The 19590-nt window shown below is 36.9% G+C and overlaps 1 protein-coding gene across 4 annotated transcripts in view; it reads left to right on the top strand.

Annotated features, from left to right (window-relative positions):
• PIK3C2A (phosphatidylinositol-4-phosphate 3-kinase catalytic subunit type 2 alpha) overlaps positions 1–19590 on the top strand; it is a 53992-nt gene that overhangs the window by 16596 nt on the left and 17806 nt on the right. Inside the window, exons 3-15 of one of the 4 annotated variants that reach the window (XM_055721704.1) lie at positions 1766–1866; positions 3532–3689; positions 6677–6797; positions 7455–7566; positions 8094–8173; positions 8278–8341; positions 10854–10997; positions 13085–13127; positions 13215–13428; positions 13507–13629; positions 15265–15432; positions 18488–18596; positions 19348–19490. In XM_055721704.1, the coding sequence (XP_055577679.1) occupies positions 1766–1866; positions 3532–3689; positions 6677–6797; positions 7455–7566; positions 8094–8173; positions 8278–8341; positions 10854–10997; positions 13085–13127; positions 13215–13428; positions 13507–13629; positions 15265–15432; positions 18488–18596; positions 19348–19490 (1580 nt within the window). Of the gene's footprint in view, positions 1–1759; positions 1867–3531; positions 3690–6676; positions 6798–7454; positions 7567–8093; positions 8174–8277; positions 8342–10853; positions 10998–13084; positions 13128–13168; positions 13429–13506; positions 13630–15264; positions 15433–18487; positions 18597–19347; positions 19491–19590 lie in introns of all 4 variants that reach the window. The other 3 variants (XM_055721702.1, XM_055721703.1, XM_055721701.1) reach the window with 3 other exon arrangements.

Genomic DNA, 19590 nt, shown 5'->3' with positions numbered 1-19590 from the left:
ATTTGAAATGATTGGGTTCTGTGTGGAGTGCTGACTAGTGGTTCATTGAATCCTTATCGGAGGTGTTTACCTTTGACTTGGTATGTTACCTTCCTGTTCCCTTGTATGATCTTTTTGTTTTGTTATTGTGTAATTGCTTGAAGAAGGCATGTACTAGGTACAATTGCACAGGTTTGTCAGCAAGTCTGGTGCAGTTGCCCAGAAGTATTTTTATGTTACAGAACTTGTCTGAAATGTTAGAATAAAAGAACCTTTCTAAGTTTTAGTCATTGTACGTGCCTCTGAGTCTCATTGCAGGTTTTGTGACTTCACAGCTTCCTGCTCCTAATGGCTAATCCCCAATTACATAGAATTTATCCTTTTGAACTGGTCATGAAACCAGTATTTTAGCTGAAATAACTAGGTTTAAATGAGATTCAAGTGGCAATTACAGGTTGCATATATTATCCCTTCCAAGTTTATGCTATACTGCTTGAACAATTTTGAGGAAAAAAAAAAATCCTAACAGAAAAAGACCTGATAGTCCTTAGCTCTGCATGTTACAATTTGACCCCTTTTCTGAGATGGTCTAATCTGACTATATTGTCTGATATGCTGTAATGAAATTAGATGCTTGGCTAACTTTGTCAGTTAATAATAAATAACCCACATAGTAGTTTTATTCATGTTTGAAATCGTAATGAATAGTAATGCTTTTCAGAAAAACCATAGGGCCATCTGCCTTTTTTCTTTTTTTTCTCCTTTTTTTTTTTTTTTTTTTTTCCCCCCCCTGGACCCATGGGTGGATGTATTAAAAATTTCTGTAAGCCTTGCAAAAAAGCACTGGGTGTAAAATGTAACTGGTCAGAAGTCTTTATCCTTTATGCACAGTGACCCTGGGTTGGATGTGAGCAAACTCTTCAGAATCTATTTATTCCAGGGAGCGTTTTGCTGGAGTTCCACAAATGCTTCGGTGGAGGCTGTTAGACTACAGATAATTGAGTTCCATCTCAGCCCCACTGGCTGCCCCAGCTGCTTTCTCCCTTTTGCTTACACTAGCATTTGTATGGCTGTATTTTGAATTGGATCGGAAACAGATACGGATTAAAAACTGCTGCAGGGTTTTTTATTTGTGGTTGGTTTTTTGTTTTTAAAGCTTACTAGATTTTTGTTACTTGAAACTGAAGTTCCTTAGCAATTGTTTCTTAGATGAGATGCTTCAAAGATGTGGTTTACATTTTTGGGAGCTGGCACGTGTGTACAGCATAAGGGATTAAAACAGCAGTAACTTGATACCATGAGATCGGTTCAGAGTTTAGTGTTCTGAACACTGCTTCCTTCCGGTGTACAATTTATCTTTTCCTGCTTTGTAGGAAAAGGTAGTCATGGGCAGAGCTGATGTGTAGCAGTTCTTTCTGGGACTGTACTGAAAGCTGAATCGCACAAGTGGCGGAAAAAACATTTGTTTGTCTTCCTCCTCTGGTTCAGCAAAATCTAGCCACGTTCTAATGCAACAGGTCACTGCTGGGAGCTTGGGAACTGTTATGTTTGCAACTTTGTTACCTGATAATGATGCTGTCAAACTACCTTCTGTAAAGGAGTCACTGGTCCGGCAAACCTTTACTGTTCAACTTAATTATATACATTTTTTTTCTCCTTATAGAAGTAGACCTAAAGCTAATAGTAAACTTCAGACTTCTGAAAAATCTATAGTCTACACGTGGCTTTGCTGGCTCTAGGAGTACATTTGCAGCTATTTAAATACTGTATTATCTTTGAGTTGCAGAAAGACAATGGGACCACTGGTATGCTGTCAGGAAACGTGCTTCTCCAAGAAATTGAAGGGCAGAATCAAGAACTGTCAGCTTTTTCTCAAGCAATTACAAAGTAAGAAATTACTGAACACAAATTAGCTTTCAGAAGGAAAAAGAAAAGCTAAGTAACTAATTCTCAGTTAGATTGACAGAGGCAGCTTTTTTTTTTTTTTTGCTTGATGGGGCAGGTTTCAGTATGTATCCTTTTCCCTTTTCTAATCCCAGTTTTTCCTGGATTTGTCTTGTTTTCTCAAAAATGCAACAGAATTGTTAAGGTGTTCAGTACTTTTGGATTATTATGTGTCATCTTTATTCTTTTGGTCCTGTAACTTTCCTCTCAGTCTTTTCCTTGTTTTTGTAATACTTTATCATCAAACTATTTTTTTCTGTGTAGTCTTCTGTCTTTTTTTAATACAATTTGTTTCGAAAGAATTTGAAGTCTTTCTTAGCTGATGCATCTCACTAAATCCTGTAACTTCAACTTTCTAACCCTTAAATGCTTTCATTATTTTGCTTTCACAACTGGAATTCTGTGAGAAATAAACTTGTTCCTGCTTTGTTCAGGTGGTGAAATTTCTCGACGGTCTTAGCAAATAAGATGGGACTTAATCAACCAGAATTCTCCTTTATTGTTTGGTTACTGCCATGACTTAATGAGTCTGTTTTTTTTTAAAAAAATATTTCTTCTGTTTTCCTAGAGAAGACAAACTAGGTGTCTTGCCTTTTTCCCTCCTCTCAAGATCAAAATCCAAGAAATAATGGGGGGAAATAGAGATCTTAAAATTTGAAGGATAGCAGCTACTTTTTAATACAGGAATGTTTACAAAATGGAAGGAAACTCCGTAAACCCAATGATAATTCTTATACCTGTGAAACTTACTGGTGAACAACATGTCAAAGCTCGCATAAAATAGGCTTGTTGCAACAGTTTATAGTTAGATCTGGTTGTTGCCCTTTCTTTCAAGACCCAGTGCTTAAAATGCTGATGAATTCTTGACTGGACAAGCGAGAGGGATTCCTTTTTTCTACTCATGCTGTTGTCGGTAATCAAGATGATGAAATAGGTGACCATTATAGATGAGTTCTGTTCTTAATCGCCTGTAATAATACTACAATATTGGCAGAAGGCTAAGATTAGATCATTTCATCCTTTTTAAATAGCAGCTATTAAAAACTAAAAGCCGGCATCAAAGTACTGCCTGTTCATTAGTAGGTGAATGTTTTATACTGATCATGTCCTAAATAAAAGCCCTTTCCTTAATTTAGGCCTCTTTCTTAACTTCTACTACTTGGAATAACTAACTTCTGTATAGTATCTAAGTTCAGATTAGACTTCCAAAAACTGAAATGTGTAAAGAGTTTTGTGGTCTTTTGTGCATAAAAGAAGTACTTTTTAAAAATTAATTTTTAGTAAATGCTGTGGATTAGCCTTTAGACCATTTTAGAGTGTAGCTTCTACAGAAGCTGGATGTGTCCTGTAAGCATTGACCTATTAAATATTTTAAGCTACATAGAAAATGTGTCTAACTATAAGCTAGGGTTTTTTTTCCTAACTAGTACTTGTGTAAATACTGTGGGCAGTGTTCTGTTGAGAGCAAAAAACTAAATGGTGTTTTGCACATACAATTTTGGTAAAAAGCTAGTCTTTACTGTTCTGGCTTGTGGTTATTACTGTGTTGTTTTGCTGTAGCCTCAGACTTATCCATTCCAGTGTTTCATAAACCTTCTCTACTTTCAGATTGAGGACCAAGTTTCCTTACACTAATCGGCAAACAAATCCAGGCTTTGTGCTGAGTCCAATCATGCTGCAAAGAAGTATAAGTGGGGAGAGTGCCAGTATCAAGGTTTCTATAGAAATTGAAGAATTCCAGCAACCAGTAACTTTTACGTGTGATGGTATGTTGCTGCTTTTTAAATTGGAGTTTGTTGTAAGGCTTAGAATGGTGGGTTAAGACTGTACGCTCAGTCTAGGCCAGCGGCTTTCAGGTTGTGTAATCCCCGGGGGCTCGGGTGCGTGGATTGCTTGTGGGGAATGGGGAAAAGGTAACTGAAGAAAGAACCGCATTCTGGGTCAGTGTCCATCAGAAGGTATTTGAAACTTTTTAAAAGAAGTGAAACACTTTTTTTTTTTTTTTTGTAAAAGGAAAGCTGAACAAACCAAAAGCACTATTCTATCCACAGCTGGAATGTTAAAACAGTTTTTTCAAGAGTTTGACCTACTTTATGGTAATTGAGGGGACAATGACACCAGGACTGAGACTATTAACTTTCAATTGAATTTTTTATTTCAACACTCTAACATGTGTTTAAACTCTTGCAAGCTATCTAAAAATTTGGACAAATCGCTGTTGGGAAGTATGAATAAACACTGAATTTACCTATTACTTCAATGTATGCTTATGAACACAAACACTAAACTAATACTGTTGTGATATGCCACAACTAGGTGGCCCAGTTCTGTGGGTAACTGGGAGTATTAGTTTGCGGTGGGACTCTTAGGTTTGTCTTGTTCTTGTACGTAAACTTATTCTTTGTGCAGTCAAGACTGCACAGCATATTTGTATTAAAGGCAGTAACTCTGGATGCTGCCAACTTGTGACAGTTCTTGGTGGTAAAATAACAGTTAGTTAATGTACCTCAGGAGCAACTTAGATTTTAGCCTCTATACTGTTGTGACCTCTTAGCCCTTGTGAGGGTTCCCATTCCCAGACCATGTCTGCTAGTAGTGGAGCTATGCTGTGGTGGTTTTTTATCATGTGGTTCCTTATCTGTTAACACTGTAGATGCTTTAGTCAGTTGTTCTCAAAAGCTAGGAAGTTGCTCTATTATGCTTAAACTAGCTGTTCTATTGGAAAAGCTCTCAGGGCACAAGAGTTTTCATTCGTGACTTAATACTCCTTCATTGGGAAATGAGGTGCACTGTAAGTGTAGCCTAGGAAGTGTTTTTGCTCTTAATCTGTAAGATGAAGATTATTTTCCTAATATTATAGGCTTAATCCTTGCCTACAAAAGGCTTTGGTAGCGTAAGTACAATGTTACGGCTTCAACCCTTAATTTCTAGAAGTTTTGTGAATACCTTGGAATGTGTTTTGCATTGTAGCCCCACGTATCTTATTCTTTGTGCTTTCTGCTTTCTTTCTGATGCTAAAACTAATCAAACTACTACTTTCACTGGCTATGGAAGACAAGTATCTGTAGTTCATACGTGACTAGTAATAGACATATTTAAAGTTACTCTCTTCCTTTAATTCCTTCTCTTCTTGATCAAATTGTTACATACCTTAACATTGTAATGCTAGAACTGCTTTAGTATGGCTTTCAGTCTTGCAGTTCAGAAGGAGCTGCAGCCTTCCAGAGTTCTGACAGGTCAACGTGTAGAAAGGGCCCAGAAGGGAAACAGATAAACTTTAGAGCTTATTTGGGTATACCTATTCATTTTGCACTTGTTCGTTAGACTTTACATAGAAGTACAAATCTACCTGAGCCATCGCTGCGTTGTCAGCAAGGAATGAATATCTTCCAACAAAACAGAGGGTGGGGAAAAGTTGGTAACATTATCTTTGTGTTACTTGACTAGGCTTTGCAGGGCTGAGACCTGTGCCGATGCAGCCTGTGACTGTAGCCTATAAACTGTTCCTGCATCTTTTTTCTCTATCAACCACCATATTTTCTGCTGAAAGTAGTACAGCAGTTTCACTGTAGATTAATAACTTAAATAGTCTCAATGAGTTAGTGTTTCTGAGTTCATAGTACTTATCGTTCCTTGTTCTTGAATTCCACATACTTGTTCTTCGTATGCCATCAAATACCTCGGTGCTTGTAATAATTAATCATCTGTTAATGAGATGAAGCACTTGTGTTACCTTGTGTTACCTTGCAGAAAATATTATTTTAGCATTATTTCTGTATACACCATGGTAGTAACATTTCTTTCTTAAAAGAAGAATTGGGGAAACTAGGAAGGTCCCTGGAGGGGAAAAACCCCACCCTGAAGGTACTGATGAAAAATTAAAATGCTTGTATACAGTGTTTTTTGCAGAATGTTGAGGCAATCTAGTGACATTGTTTGCGAATGTTTTAAAGTGGAAGATGAGAAACTAGGTAGGTGAGGGGTAGAGAACATTTTGTACTGAAAACATTGGTGTTAAAACATACCTCTGTATCTTTTTGTCAGTGACAGCTGGTGGCTGTAGGGGGATGGATTTTGGGTTTGGCTGGGATTATTTCTGTTGCTGTGTAGTTGCTGAACGGAGGAGAGACAGTTTTCAAAAAAATGCTTGGAGCCTGATGTGAAAGTACTGATAGTTAAGAGTTGCTTTTTGCAAAGGCTTGGTGATGCTTAGTGAGATCTGATCTGTACAGTGTGGAAACTGCCCTAGACAAATGGAAAGTAAAAGAAAGGATTATCAGTACGGTTTACCTCTGCTACAGCTGATACTTCCTCAGAAGCAGAGCAAATAGAGAAGTTCAATTTTCAGCTCTTCAGATGGTGATTTTTAAACTTTAAGCAGCTCCAGGGTCACTTACCTACTTGAAGTCTGTGCTAAATAAGCCAAATCTGTAATTAAAAAAGCTATTGTCATATAAAAACTCCTGGAAAACAAGACTGCAGGCTGTTTCTGTGCTTTTGGTCAAGTGACTGCAGTATATCGGTAATTTTTTAAAAAATACTGATTTCTTAAATTACAGGCAGGTTTTACAACAATGCCTTTCTTTGAGGAAAAAAAATTGAAGATCAAACTATGAAACTTAGGATATTATAGAAGCATAAGTCTTTACTACAAGTATAAAAATCATTAAATTACTAGTTTGAGTGAGCATAGGTTAATATAACTTGCTATAGATTTGTATTTTTAACTTTTAGACGTAATTTTTTTAAACAGTGAGTTCCCCTGTTGAGCTTATAATAATGCAGGCGCTTTGCTGGGTGCATGATGACTTGAATGAAGTGGACATTGGCAGCTATATCCTGAAAGTCTGTGGCCAGGAAGAAGTTTTACAGAAGTAAGCAAACTCTTTCTCATTAATACTTAATTTCATGCTTTTTCATGGCACAGTTACTGGGAAGTATATTTTTAACAAATAAATGTGTGAAAGCGGAGATGTTAAAAACATTGAGTCACACTTTACACAAAGATCAGAAGTCTTTAGAGTTGCTCTGGGATACAGCAAGTTAGAGTCTCAGCATCTTCCTAGAAATCTGTTCTAAGCTGACATTACTGTGTTGAATGCAGAGTTCTTTTAGATGCAGAATTCTAGAGCATTTCTGTAATGGATGTTGTAGTTTTTGGCTGCTCTTCAAATCCCAGCAACCAGGAAAAAAAAAACCTACTGATGAATTCTAATAATCTGGAATAATATGTGATTGTTTTGGTTTTTTTCCCCCAAAACTTAATGGTTTAGAAATCTGTATTAATTTTTTAGGTTAAAATATTTGGTGTCACCATTAGCCATGGTAGCTAAGAGCTGTAGCAAAAGTATAGGTATCTGTAATAGTGTATTAAAGCTTCTGCAGAAGTAAAAATCAGATCAAGAAGTATGGTACAGAGCTGGATTCACCATTTCCTTGTTTTGAGCCAACAGGTTGCCTTAAACATTTCATGTGAGTTTTTAAGAACACTGCATAGTTTTGGTGTAACTATAGCTTTCTTTGTTTAACAGTAAGCACTGTGTTGGAAGTCATGAATATATTCAGAACTGTCGGAAGTGGGATACAGAAATCAAACTGCAGCTCTTGACCCACAGTGTAATATGCAGAGATCTAGCACGAACAGTAAGTACAGCAGCAATGTAAATCTTCAAGAGGCTGGGAGTTTGCGTCAGAGTTGATGGATCTGAGGGTGTAAGCTCTTTGTGGTGTTAACAAAGCATTGGGTCTTCTTGGTGTTGGGAATTGTGTTCTTTACTGAGAGGAAATGACATACATACTGAATTTTTCCAAGGCAAATAATGTAAGTATGGGTAATATCTCTTTATTAGACTAAGTACTATAGCTGGAAGAAGTATGCAAGCGTTAGGACTAAACTTGAGGCCTGAGAGAAGCAACAAGTTTCAGAGTTAAATAGATGTTTTGAACAGTTTTTTTACTTTAATTGGATATGGCACTCAATTGCTGTTTCTTCCCTCAGTTCCAATGTGTACCTGTTTCGTAGGCTATTAATTAGTTCTTTTCCCCTTTGAAGAGTTCACCTCATATCTTTCATTACTAATGCCTGTGGAATAGAAGGGGAAACTTCTAAAACAGTATTACAAATTATAGAAAGGTGAGAACTGGACTTGATATCTCATATTTTATTGCAGGAAGATGATGACAGCACACCCATACATCTAACCAAACACCTCTACAAAGTAGAAAAGCCTTTCAGAGAACCTATTATAAGGTAATGTTATGTGGTTATTTTAGTAATCGAGCCCGCTGCTGAGTTTCTGACTGGGGTTATATTACACTCTTGCACTTGAGTTCAATAACTACTGTTTCTTGCAGGTCTTCTATTGAAGAGCTTCTTGATGTGTATCAGAAGCAAGTCAATATAGCTCTTAAAAATGAGGTAAGTCCTCGTAAATTATTGCTGAACTAAAAGTAGCATGAGAAAGTTTAATAATGAGATAGTTGGGGGGGGGGGGGGGGAAAGGCTTGCAGGTGTTCTTGGGAAAACTGATTTGAACAAGCTGTCAAATGTAAAATTGGAATAATGGATTTTTAGATTACTGCTCTTTTCTTGCTAACTGATGATTACTTTAATCATCACAATTCTTAATGTATCTTCCAAGTCCTGGGGGTGCAAAATAACCTTTTCCTCAAAAATGTTGGAAGAGATTAATTTAGGGGAATAAGCAAAATCCTGAATCATGACTGCACCCATTGTTGTGAGCCATGAATGAATATTAGTAACAGGAAAAAATCTACAAAAGTGAGCAGTAACAGTTGTGTTCAATGGGAGTTGAAACTGAAGCACGTTTGCAACATACAAGTAAGTGTTACACAAAGTGTAGTAACATCTCATTCTGCACTACTGGATTAATTTAAAATACACTGTCAAAACCATTGTCAATTTCAGTGTATGGCAGGTAGCTTAAAACAGCTTGCATGTCGAATAGTTGGGAATGATTTCCCAAGTGCTAGCTGAAAGTAACCTGCTTTACTCATTTCCAAAAGGAGAAGCTTAGCTCAGCTCCTGATAGTAAGGTAGCTAGGAGACTTGAATACTTCAACATCAGGTAGCTATGCTTCTTAGTTTCTCTAAGAACAGTCTTGAAAAGAATGACTTAATTACAATACTTTTCATTTCCACTACATAAGTTTACCTCTCCAGGAATGCAGGTCTGAACAAGCTGATGTCCCTGCTATTTATATATTCCCTTAACGCTCTTTAATTCCCTTGATGGTGATTCACCTTGTTGAAGGGTAGTTGTGAACACAGTCTTTGTAGAAGAGTAAGATGTTACTGCTCCTTGGTATGTGGTGCTTGTGTTGCTTGGGTCTTGCAGCTGCTTTAGCTTGTTTAACTGTGATTTCACAGGCCGAGGTGAGGAATGCAAAACACCTCAATTCAGACTTGATATTCTACTCTTTCTACAATCTTTCTGAGGGTGGGAGTTGTAACTTGTAGGTGATGATAATTAGGTCCAAGTATCAGCAGTTGCATTTCAAATTTCTTACTTCCTGAAGTGAGTTCCTGTGCGTATTCAGTAGCTGACACTTGCTAATCAGAGTGAGACAGGGTCATCTGTAAGTAACTTGCACACAGCCTTTGATTTCACATCACTGGACACTTGAATACTTATCTTTTGTCTGTTTATTGAGATTAATTTGAGAGCCTGTGAGGAAAATAGTGGTGGAAATTTTGCTTTTTGTGTGTCAAAACATCTGTTACCTTCAAAGTGTTAGCTTGGAAAGTATGGCTTAAATATTTACAATGTGTTCTGACTTCTGTGGTTATTTTCTTACCAGACAAAGTTAATTGTTGCCAGGTAACTCCCAATACAAAAATGTTTTGATTCAAATGGCTGCTTTGCTATGCACTTCTAAGAAGGTCATGAGACTTATATCTGGGGAGGGTGGGGTTTGGGAATCGGTTTACATTTTGCTGTGAGGGTTTTACACTAATCCTTCTTTACTTGTTTCTTTCACAATGACTTATAAGCACTTACAACCCTATACATTAAGCCTCTAAAAAGTAGTTATTTTGAAGCAAGTATTTTCATTTTCTACATGTGGTCTTTAAAACTGGATGAAGCCTTTTGCTTCTATTAAAAACCCGAAACCCAAGAAACCTAGGATATGATAGTTTTAAGTTGCTTTTCCTCTACTTGAAGAGGAGGAGGAAGGGAATATTAGAAGCATATTGTTTGTTGTGGTGTTGGGTTTTTTTGTATTTAGTAGCCTACCAGCATTTTCATTTTCTGATAGGAAGCAGATCTGTTCCTTCCAAAAAAAATTCCTTTGAAGTGTGCAAACTCCCCTTCCTTTTCCAAGGTGACAGTCTGCAATTGCTTCATCTGGAAGAACCGTTTAAATACTATGTAAGGCAAAAGTTGCAACAAACTTCTTAGAAAAGTAAATTTCAGTAAAAAAGATGAGTTCCATTATGGAAGCTGTACTGTAGTGTAACTGTAACTTGAACCTAATGTCTTTTTTGAAGAGGGATGAAATTGAAACACTGCTTCTCTTGCATTCCTTTCTCACACTAATTGAATATTATTTTTTTTTAAGTACATGTTCTTTTTTACACCATGAGGGAATTTGAGCTTAGTATCTAATTAGAAAATACTTGTCTGCCAACAGCTTAGTAGAAAAATGGTTGGAAACTGCCTAATGTTTCTTGGGACCCCATGCTAGAACCCGTGCTACTAGGCTTTTGGTGTTGATAACTGAGCTATAAGGAAGCTCTCAATACTGAGATTTTTGTTTAATCAAATTGTTATACTGTAGTTTAATTGAGTTATGCATTTCATAATGAAATTTTCTTGGCAATTCATTAAGCAAATGTAAAATTAAAGGAATACTGAGTTTCACAATTATGATCAGATCAACCTGTTCTGTTGTACATTCCTTATTAGAACCAGCATAAAGCAGTAGATCATGTAATTAAGACTGTCAGAAAAATCTGTTCCACATTGGATTGTGTAGAGACTCCTGCAATAACGGAATCGGTAAAGAAGCTAAGGAGGGCTGTTAATCTTCCAAGGACTAAAAATGCCGAGGTAAACTCTCATACTCTAAATTGTTTTCTGAGGTATGCTTTGTAACACTGGCAAATAGTATTTCATAATCTTTGGTGGTTGCAAATACCAGCAACAGTTCTGTCAGGGTTATATGGGTTTTTTTTATTTTACCTGATAACCTTCCATATATTTTAACATCTCTTTGCTGTTAAGGTGTTAATGGCTTGCTTTTGGAATCCTTTCCTGAATAGTGACTTTTTAAAACTAGTTCTAAAACACTTTTTTCCAGTTCTGTAATTACAGACCTGTGTCACAGCAGATGCTGCTAAATCTGACTGAGGGAAATGAACAGTTACCTTATGTCCTCTAAAATCAGTGCAGTTGTGCTTAAAGAAGGGATTCACATCATGTATTTTCTGTGTAGTATTTGTGAATAGCAGTAGCATCTTAAAAGTCTTAACAGTTCATGCTTCTGTGTTCCTGAGCATATGGACAAAAATAAAATCTCTTAAACAGATCAGATCTTGATGATCAAAATGAACAGTTCACTTGAGGAGAGCTGGTCTCAAGTCACGTTGCCAAAAACAGTTGTTAAATGGAGAAGTGTGCAAACAAAGTTAAATGGTGTTACGGTGCTATTTCTGTTGTCCTACAGCCTTATTAGGGTGGTGATTCATAGGCTGTTCTACTCACTTTGGCTTCATCAGTTCAGTGATATATTTGTAATACTGAGCAGGAGTCTTGCAAAATGCACAGATCAAATAAATAGTTGTCACAAGAACTAAAGTCCTTGCAGGGAAATGCAGAAGACATATTAGGAAAACAACAAAATACAAGATGTTAAATATTTCTTCAATGTTTCATAGGAGAAAACTGTAGAAATGATTATATTGTAGTGTAAAAAAACTTTCAAAGATGATGCTGCTCCAGTAGGATATGTATGGAGGCATATAAGATTGTTTTCAAAAATGAAATTGCTGTGAGGATTGGAGCCAGTTGCATCTAGACTTTATGTAAGATATTGCTAGATTTCATTTTTAAAATTTTTAAGTAATTGTTTTGTAGTTGGAAGATGTGGCCAAAAAGCTAAACAAAACAAAAGATTGTCCAGTAGAAAATTAAAAATATAGTGCTGTTTCAACAGTTTTCGCACGCATCCTGTCATGCTAAAGTATTTTTACTACTTGACATGTATGGTGGACACGTGACAGTTTTTTCTCAAAGGGGAAAGTGATGTGATTCCCACCCCCTGCCAAGTTTCTCCATCTTTTCTATAAGAATATGAAATTTTTTGTTAGTTAAAACTTAATTTTAACAAGATGCTCAATTAATACACTAAAAGAGAGGATTAATTCTTCTGCAGCAGTTGTGGCAAACCTCTTATACTTTCTCCGAAGTATTAGGAATTCACTGGGTTTTGGTTTTGAATCACAAACTTTGTTTTCATGAAAAGCTTTAGTCTTACCAGAAGTTTGATTGGGTGTGAAACCCTTCCTTACTACGAAGGGAGTAAATTCCTATGATTTGTCACCGGTTGGCTTCAACAGTGTCCTTGTTGAGACTAGACACTGCAGTAATACTGTATCATGTTTAGACTTCAATTTTAGCAGACCAAGAAGCAGACATAGCAGATAGTACAAAGTAACAGTACTTACAGTACTTCGGTTTTCTCAGTTGTTTAACACTTTCTCTTATTCAATAAATATATTCTTACTCTGCCTACAAAAGATACCTTAACAAATGCCACAAAACAGCTGCTCAGACTGAAATTACCAGGTAACTGAGCTAACAGCTTCTGCTTTCATCTGTAACAGTCCTGAGTTTTCTCTCTACTTGGAGAAGCTAGAGTATCCTGAGCAATATTCCAATATACTGTGTCTTAAGAGTTCATGAAGGGGGTCAAAACAGTTGTGACTTGACAAAACATGAGCTTTTGAACATGGTGAACGGTTGCTGCATGATGTAGAAATTGCAATGCTGTACGTTTACTCAAAGCTCCTCAAGAGTTAAGATTATAATTCAGCCTAATTCAGCTGTCTTGTAGCTTCTGTACAAGATACTTAAGACAGATGGAAAATTAGTATGGGTTTCTCAGTATTGACACTTGCTCTAACTTTACTGTATAGGTATCCTTAAAACGCGGTGATGACACTAGCAAGAGCTCATCTGGTGAGTAAAGTTCTTAAAATTTATTTAAAATCTGCTTTCAGGTGGCTGCTTTAGGAAGATATGAATTAAAGATAAATTATAATTTAGTTTCACTGCAGCCTGAAAACCCTCTGAAAGTGAGTATAGACCAGTTAACAAGAGCAGTTGAGGCCCTTCTGCAACTCCACGTGAATTCATGTAGCAGTTCTGCAGCAATTTCTTCAAAAGATAGTAAGAGTACCAAGGAAGCATGGACTGCCACAGAACATCTCCAGTTCACAATATTTGCTGCTCATGGAATTTCTCCTGGTTGGGTATCAAAGTGAGTAATTTATTAATTGTAAAATTCATCCTTTTATATATTTTTTTTTGTTTAATTTATTTTCTTTTTCTTGTCTAGTTACGAGAAATACTACTTGATTTGTTCTCTGACCCATAATGGAAAAGATCTGTTCAAGCCTATCCAGTCCAAGAAGGTTGGCACATACAAGAACTTCTTCTACTTGATTAAATGGGATGAACTGTAAGTGACTTCAGCGTACTAAAACTCAGTAAAGTATTTTGGTTTAGCTTGTACCTTCCTAGCTAGCTGCTGAATACATTCAAGCAACCCTTACAACTGCTTCCATCTGAAGTGTTGAAAGAACAATGTTTGAGACTGACTGATAAAAATCAGAAATATTTTTCCAAACGGTATTTCTCTACTCACTTTTAAAGTGGGAATGGAAACACTGGACAAGTGCCCTGTGCTAATGTGTTAGTAGTATACAATTAGAAGGAGATGCAAAGGTCATAGCATTTGTTGTAGTAGCAACAGCTTGTGCTGCTTAAAGAAGGATGACTAAAGCTTGCTTATGAGCGGTGCTTAAATTATGTAAGTGCAGAGGAGAAGCAACTCACTAACATGTATGTTGAATCATTTTTTATTTCAAAGACATGGTAACAACTTCGTATCTCAATTGGAAGGTCTAATTTAGGAATATTTCTATAGAGAGAGCAAGTGCATAAATGCTTAAGAGTACCTGTCTGTAGCATACGGGAATGTCTGGTTTGAGCTACTAAACTTCAGTTTCTCTTTATGGGGCAGGGGGAGAAGGTAGAAGGGAAGAAAGAAGGGCATGCGGAGGATAAATAGGGAGAGGATGGCAGATGATAACTGCTAACTGGGAGGGGTAAATATTTTTCATTACCTGTGCACAGCTTACTCTTTCCCACTTCATCGCTGTTGGGTGGCCTGTCATAACTGGAGCTTCCGGTGAGCTCTGTGTTACTCTGTATCTGTGTTCCTGGCTGTTTTTAAAGGTCAGAGACCGACCCTGGGGAATACCCTGAAAGTGTGCAGTGACAAATTGTTTCAGACCAGGAATGAGAGTTCCAGGTTCTAGAATACCTTCGGAGGGTATTCAAACTACTTTAGGTTTTTTTCTGATGATGATGCAGGGGATTAATGGTCCGATCTTTTGCTGGCAAGTACTAGTGTATTACAGTGGAAGATGTGTTAGATTGCTTATAAGCTGCTTAATATACTTGTGGTGTTTTATAGTGTAACTGGCTTAGTAATATGCTGTTGTAACTTTTAGAATGATATTTTGACACGTTAAGGAAAAATCAAGCTTAAAGAATGTTTGAAGCAATAAAAATAGTTTAAACAAAAATTTGAGTTTAAATTGCTCAGTGAGGTCTATACTCCTCAGCTGCTTTCTTTATGGGTGCTGGTTTTGTATCATTTGAATTTAGCTTTCAGTAGTTCTTAATAGATTACTTTTTTTTTTTATGTGGTTGGGGAACTTGTCAGCTGGCTGTTTAAATGAGAGAGATTAGGAGGCAGCTAACATGGAGTTGTGTGTGTCCTAGTGAGTAGAGTGGGAAGACTGGTTATGCTGGACAGTACGGTTCTGTGTGAGGAATGTGATTTAATAGACAAAGATTAAAAAGGGTTGCTCCAAATCCGGTTACAGTGCAGAAGTGTAATTTAGCAGGTTTTGCAACCTGATATAGGAGATAAAGTGAGAGTGTATTAGGATCGCATGTAATGCTTGTTCTTCAATGTTAAGTAACTCTTTGAAAGAAAGAGGCATCAACGGATTATATGGATAAACCTGTAATTTACTAACAACTGTCTTTCCTCTGACTGACTTTTAATACTTTTATTTTGCAGAATAATTTTCCCCATCCAAATTTCACAGCTGCCTTTAGAATCAGTCTTATGTCTGACTTTGTTTGGAATCCTAAATCAAAGTAGTGGGAGTTCTCCTGACTCAAATAAGCAGAGAAAGGGCCCAGAAATTTTGGGTCAGGTTTCTCTACCTCTTTTTGATTTTAGGCGGTAAGTATCCAAAATATATGGGTAAGACTATTAATATGATTTACTCCATATAAAGTTTACTCCACTCCCACAATAATAGTAACCGTTTCTCTGCCATTGAATGTAGTAGCCATGTAAGAATTGTAAACTATATTGCTACAGAAATAATGCATTGAATTAAATAGGGTACAAAACATGGTCCTGTGTCGCAGTATTTCCATCTAACTAGCTGAAAAATTTACCTGCTGGAGGAAGCTGAATATTGCTTGGATCAAAGTGGTTTTATTTGCTGGGAATGTACATAGCAACATGGGCCAAAAGAGGTCATGGTATTACCAGCTGTTTGTAACTATGCAGCAGTTCAGTGTGTAAGCATAACTCAAGCTGTCCTTTAAGGAGTCCACTGACATTCACGTGTTGCCCTGTAAGTCATATGCAGGGAAAGTATGTGCCGGTGTCGCTGTACTGTATGTATAGTCTCCCCTCTAGTAAAGGAGTATGGTCTTGGTAGGTGGCATTTCATGAGTTCTGACACCTGATGAGAAGACCTAAGAGTATGTTATACTGCCTGGAGGCAGTTCAGTCGGTATTCATATATATTTTAGCAGATAAGTGTTAAGAGCCAGTTCTCAGCCAACTTACGAGCCACGGTGATAGAAAATGCAACTTGCGAAAGAGTTTGCAGCAAGCCTTGGTTTCAGCAGGAGTAGTGTCTAGTGCAACATGAAATGGAACAGAATTCTTAAGAGCAGGTAAACAATGCATTACGCTTCCAGCGTGTCACTGGGAAAGAACCACTTAAGTTCCTAAATCTGGTAATATGGCAGCAAAATATAAGCTACCAAGAGAATAAAAATACTGTTAATAGATGTTTTTTTAAGATATAGGTATATTTTCATAGATAAGAAAAATAAGCAGTTTCTTCCATCAACATGTTTTTGAGTAATAGAGAACTTGGGATATGCTGAAGTTAGTCTTTTTGATTCAGGGCTGGATTTAATTTAAAAAAAAAAAATAATGAAAATAAAGGGATAATTAACAACTGTTAACAACTTAGGATGTATTTCAAGTTTGAACTAGCCTTCCTTCAAGTACAACTACTGGATCCTGTTATACCTTTTTCACTAAGAATGAAAACCCTACTATAACTCTCCTCAGTGAAGTGTTCCTGGATTTGTTCTAGTTGTCTTGTCCTTGAAATGTTTTTTATGAGGTGTATTCCGGAATGTTTATCACTTCAGTAGCTATTCCAGCAAAACATAAACCAATGGATTTGAACCGCAGATGCCAGAATTAGGCATGATATTGCGCAAATGATGACACAATTGCAAAACAGCTTCAGGATTTATGCTTAAGATTTCAGATTTATATATGCTTCTAACTCCTAGGTCTTATTGGAAGCTTAAGTTATCTAATTGTCAACCAAGGCTGCAGAAAGACAACCAGGTTTTTCCTGGACTGTTACTTTGATGTATTGCTTACATCTGTTCCATGTGGGCTTCTGTTCTCTGGTACTAATATGGCTCTACTTGTTCTGCTTCCTCTTTTTATGGTGACAATTGCAACAGCTTGAGGGTGCTTAAAGAGTTTTTAGACTCTCTTGCGTTGCAAAGATGGCCGGCAGCTGCTTTGTCTCCACTGAAACTTGGTTTTATTTTCATGAATGATGCTTATTTCAGCCCTCTGCTAAAATGTATTTCAGACTCTCATATAAATACCACATTTCACAGTATTTGATTGAAAACATAGCTTTTGCTTTGATTTGAATTGCAAATTCATCTTGTCTTCATGCTGTGTGGTGTTCTCATAGCAGTTAGTTTGGGGAGAAAACTGTATTTTCTGTTTGTGCAGAGCACTACAATAGAATGCGTTGTGCCAGAGTTTACTGAATGGCTTGTATGTGACAGCTGTAGAGCTGCTAGTGGTCTCATCCACTTACAGTCTACATGAATTAAATTCAGACCTAGGTTATTAAAGATACTAGCGAAATATTCTAGTTAAATTTGAGAATGGCATCACTAGCAGGCAGGAGCTAAAACTTGTAGCGAACTAAAACACAGGAAGAAAAAAGTGATGGATGTGCTTTGGAAGAATCCATAGTCAAGTGAAAATCTCTTCAGACGAAGAGTGTGTGTGGGTAGCTTAAAATATCTTTGCTTGCGGATGAAACAGAAGCTGTGGCATGTACATTAAACTGGAGAATTATTAAAATGTAACCAAATAGCTTGTTCTTTTTAGTGACATGATTAAGTAATTTTTACTGGCATCATAAGCTCCCAGTTAGTCAATATTTACATATAAAGAATTGTTCTTTTTCTGAAACACATATAAACCCAAAAGCATTTTTCAAAATGTATTTAAGGTTTGGCCTTCAACCAGTCTTTTGAGACCGTATTTTGATTTTTAAAGACTAATAACATTTTCTGTACCTAACATTTAGCCCTTAACTGATTTATGAAGTATCCTTAGTTGTGCATTACTACAGTTGGAAATGGTATTAATATTGGGAATAGACTGGCAAATACAAACACTTTTAGATTCTGAAAGTACGTATCAGATGGTGATGTCTATAATATTCCGATGCTGGTGTCTCTTTGAGAATGTAGGAAGGTGTGTGTTCAGCTCATTCCTCAGAGACAAAAGTGTTATTTCTCTCCTGTAAGAAATAGGGAGCACTTAATTTAGTTGGGTCATCTGTGTCAGCACTTTGCCTTTTCCACCTAGAAGTTGTATGCAATGCTTTAAAGGACTTACAGTCCAGAAGACATCCAGTGAAAAAGAAATAAATTGACAGTTGATGATTTTAGCACCCTTTTTTTAAGCTCCAAACTGTATTGGCTAGTGCAGTTTGATTTCCTGTGTTCTTTTCTGAAGATGGATGTTGAAATAGTTGTCGTAAGATGAATTCTTATCTCTGCAGTAGAAACACACACAGTTTGAAGTGCCTTCCTATACCACACTAATACTTTGGAATTGTTTCCTTGTAGTGACTGTTGATCTTCTCCAGATAGTATTTTAATAATTTCTTGTTGAAGCAAACGGATTGTGATGCTAACTACATGCTGCTTTTTCTCAGGTTGTTAACTTGTGGGACAAAGCTTTTGCAACTGTGGACCTCATCACATCCGCGTCTTGTGTCGGGGATGGCCAGTAAGAAAGGAAATACGGAAAGAATAGTTTTGCAGGTTAGGTATAATTCTGACTTTATCTGGCTACGTTTTGTTTGAATATTGTAACTTGTAACTCCTACGTGAGTGGTAATAGATTTAATTAATGTTTTGGGGAGAGTGTAAATATTGCTAAGTCATATTTGAAAGCCAGTATAGAATGGTGATTACTCAACATAAAGGACAAAATTGTGGAAAGCTGCTCTAAGTGTATACAAACCAGTTACTGAATCGTTATCTGGAGTAAGAGACATTGGCAGTGCCTTGGTAGTACACGGTGTCGCTACTGGGAGAGAACATCTTTGAAAAGCAGTTTATTGAAAAGTATGCTGAGATGGGAGATGTCTAGACCCAAACAACAGTAATTCCAGTTTCTTTACAGAACATAAGCACCCCTCATTCTAAATTTTCTCTCCAAAGACCTTGTTAGGCATGGCCTAGCAGTCCCAAAACATGGTTGGAGCTGGTGGTTGAGTTCAAACTACTGGTGCAGATTTTAATCGTTCCGTGATCAGTCTCCACTCTAAGCATCCTCGTTGCACTTTTGAGGAGTACTCCAACTGCTGGATTGTGCAACAACACAACTGTCATATGTTTAAGGACCATAGTTATGTAGAAGAGTTGAGGTGGGAAAAAAATAAGCAGGAAACAGTAACTGTTACACATGTAGAACTAAAGATTTCAGGTGCCTAAATAACTGTGGTTAGTGGAAGTGTGAGCTTTCTGTACTGTTCTGAGGAACTTGCATTATGTTCGGGTTTTTTTTCAGATTGATTTCCCATCCCATGCTTTTGATATTGAATATAAAATTCCTCAAGCAGCAAAGACCACTGTGCATCATACCATAGAAACATTAGAAAAACCACTGAGAGAACGTCTCCTTACCATTCTCTCTAAGGATAATACCATTGGGTATGTACATCTCCTTCTAGCTATGGTCTTTTTGTACATGACAATTTGTGGCTAGGGTATGGAATGCTTATTTATTCTTAAATTTCCTTAATATAGTTGC

The sequence above is a fragment of the Falco cherrug genome, chromosome 10, assembly GCF_023634085.1.
Source record: "Falco cherrug isolate bFalChe1 chromosome 10, bFalChe1.pri, whole genome shotgun sequence".
NCBI classification, from domain to species: domain Eukaryota; kingdom Metazoa; phylum Chordata; class Aves; order Falconiformes; family Falconidae; genus Falco; species Falco cherrug.
The sequence above is the reverse complement of the archived record's forward strand: the minus strand, read 5'-3'. Positions and strand labels throughout refer to the sequence as shown.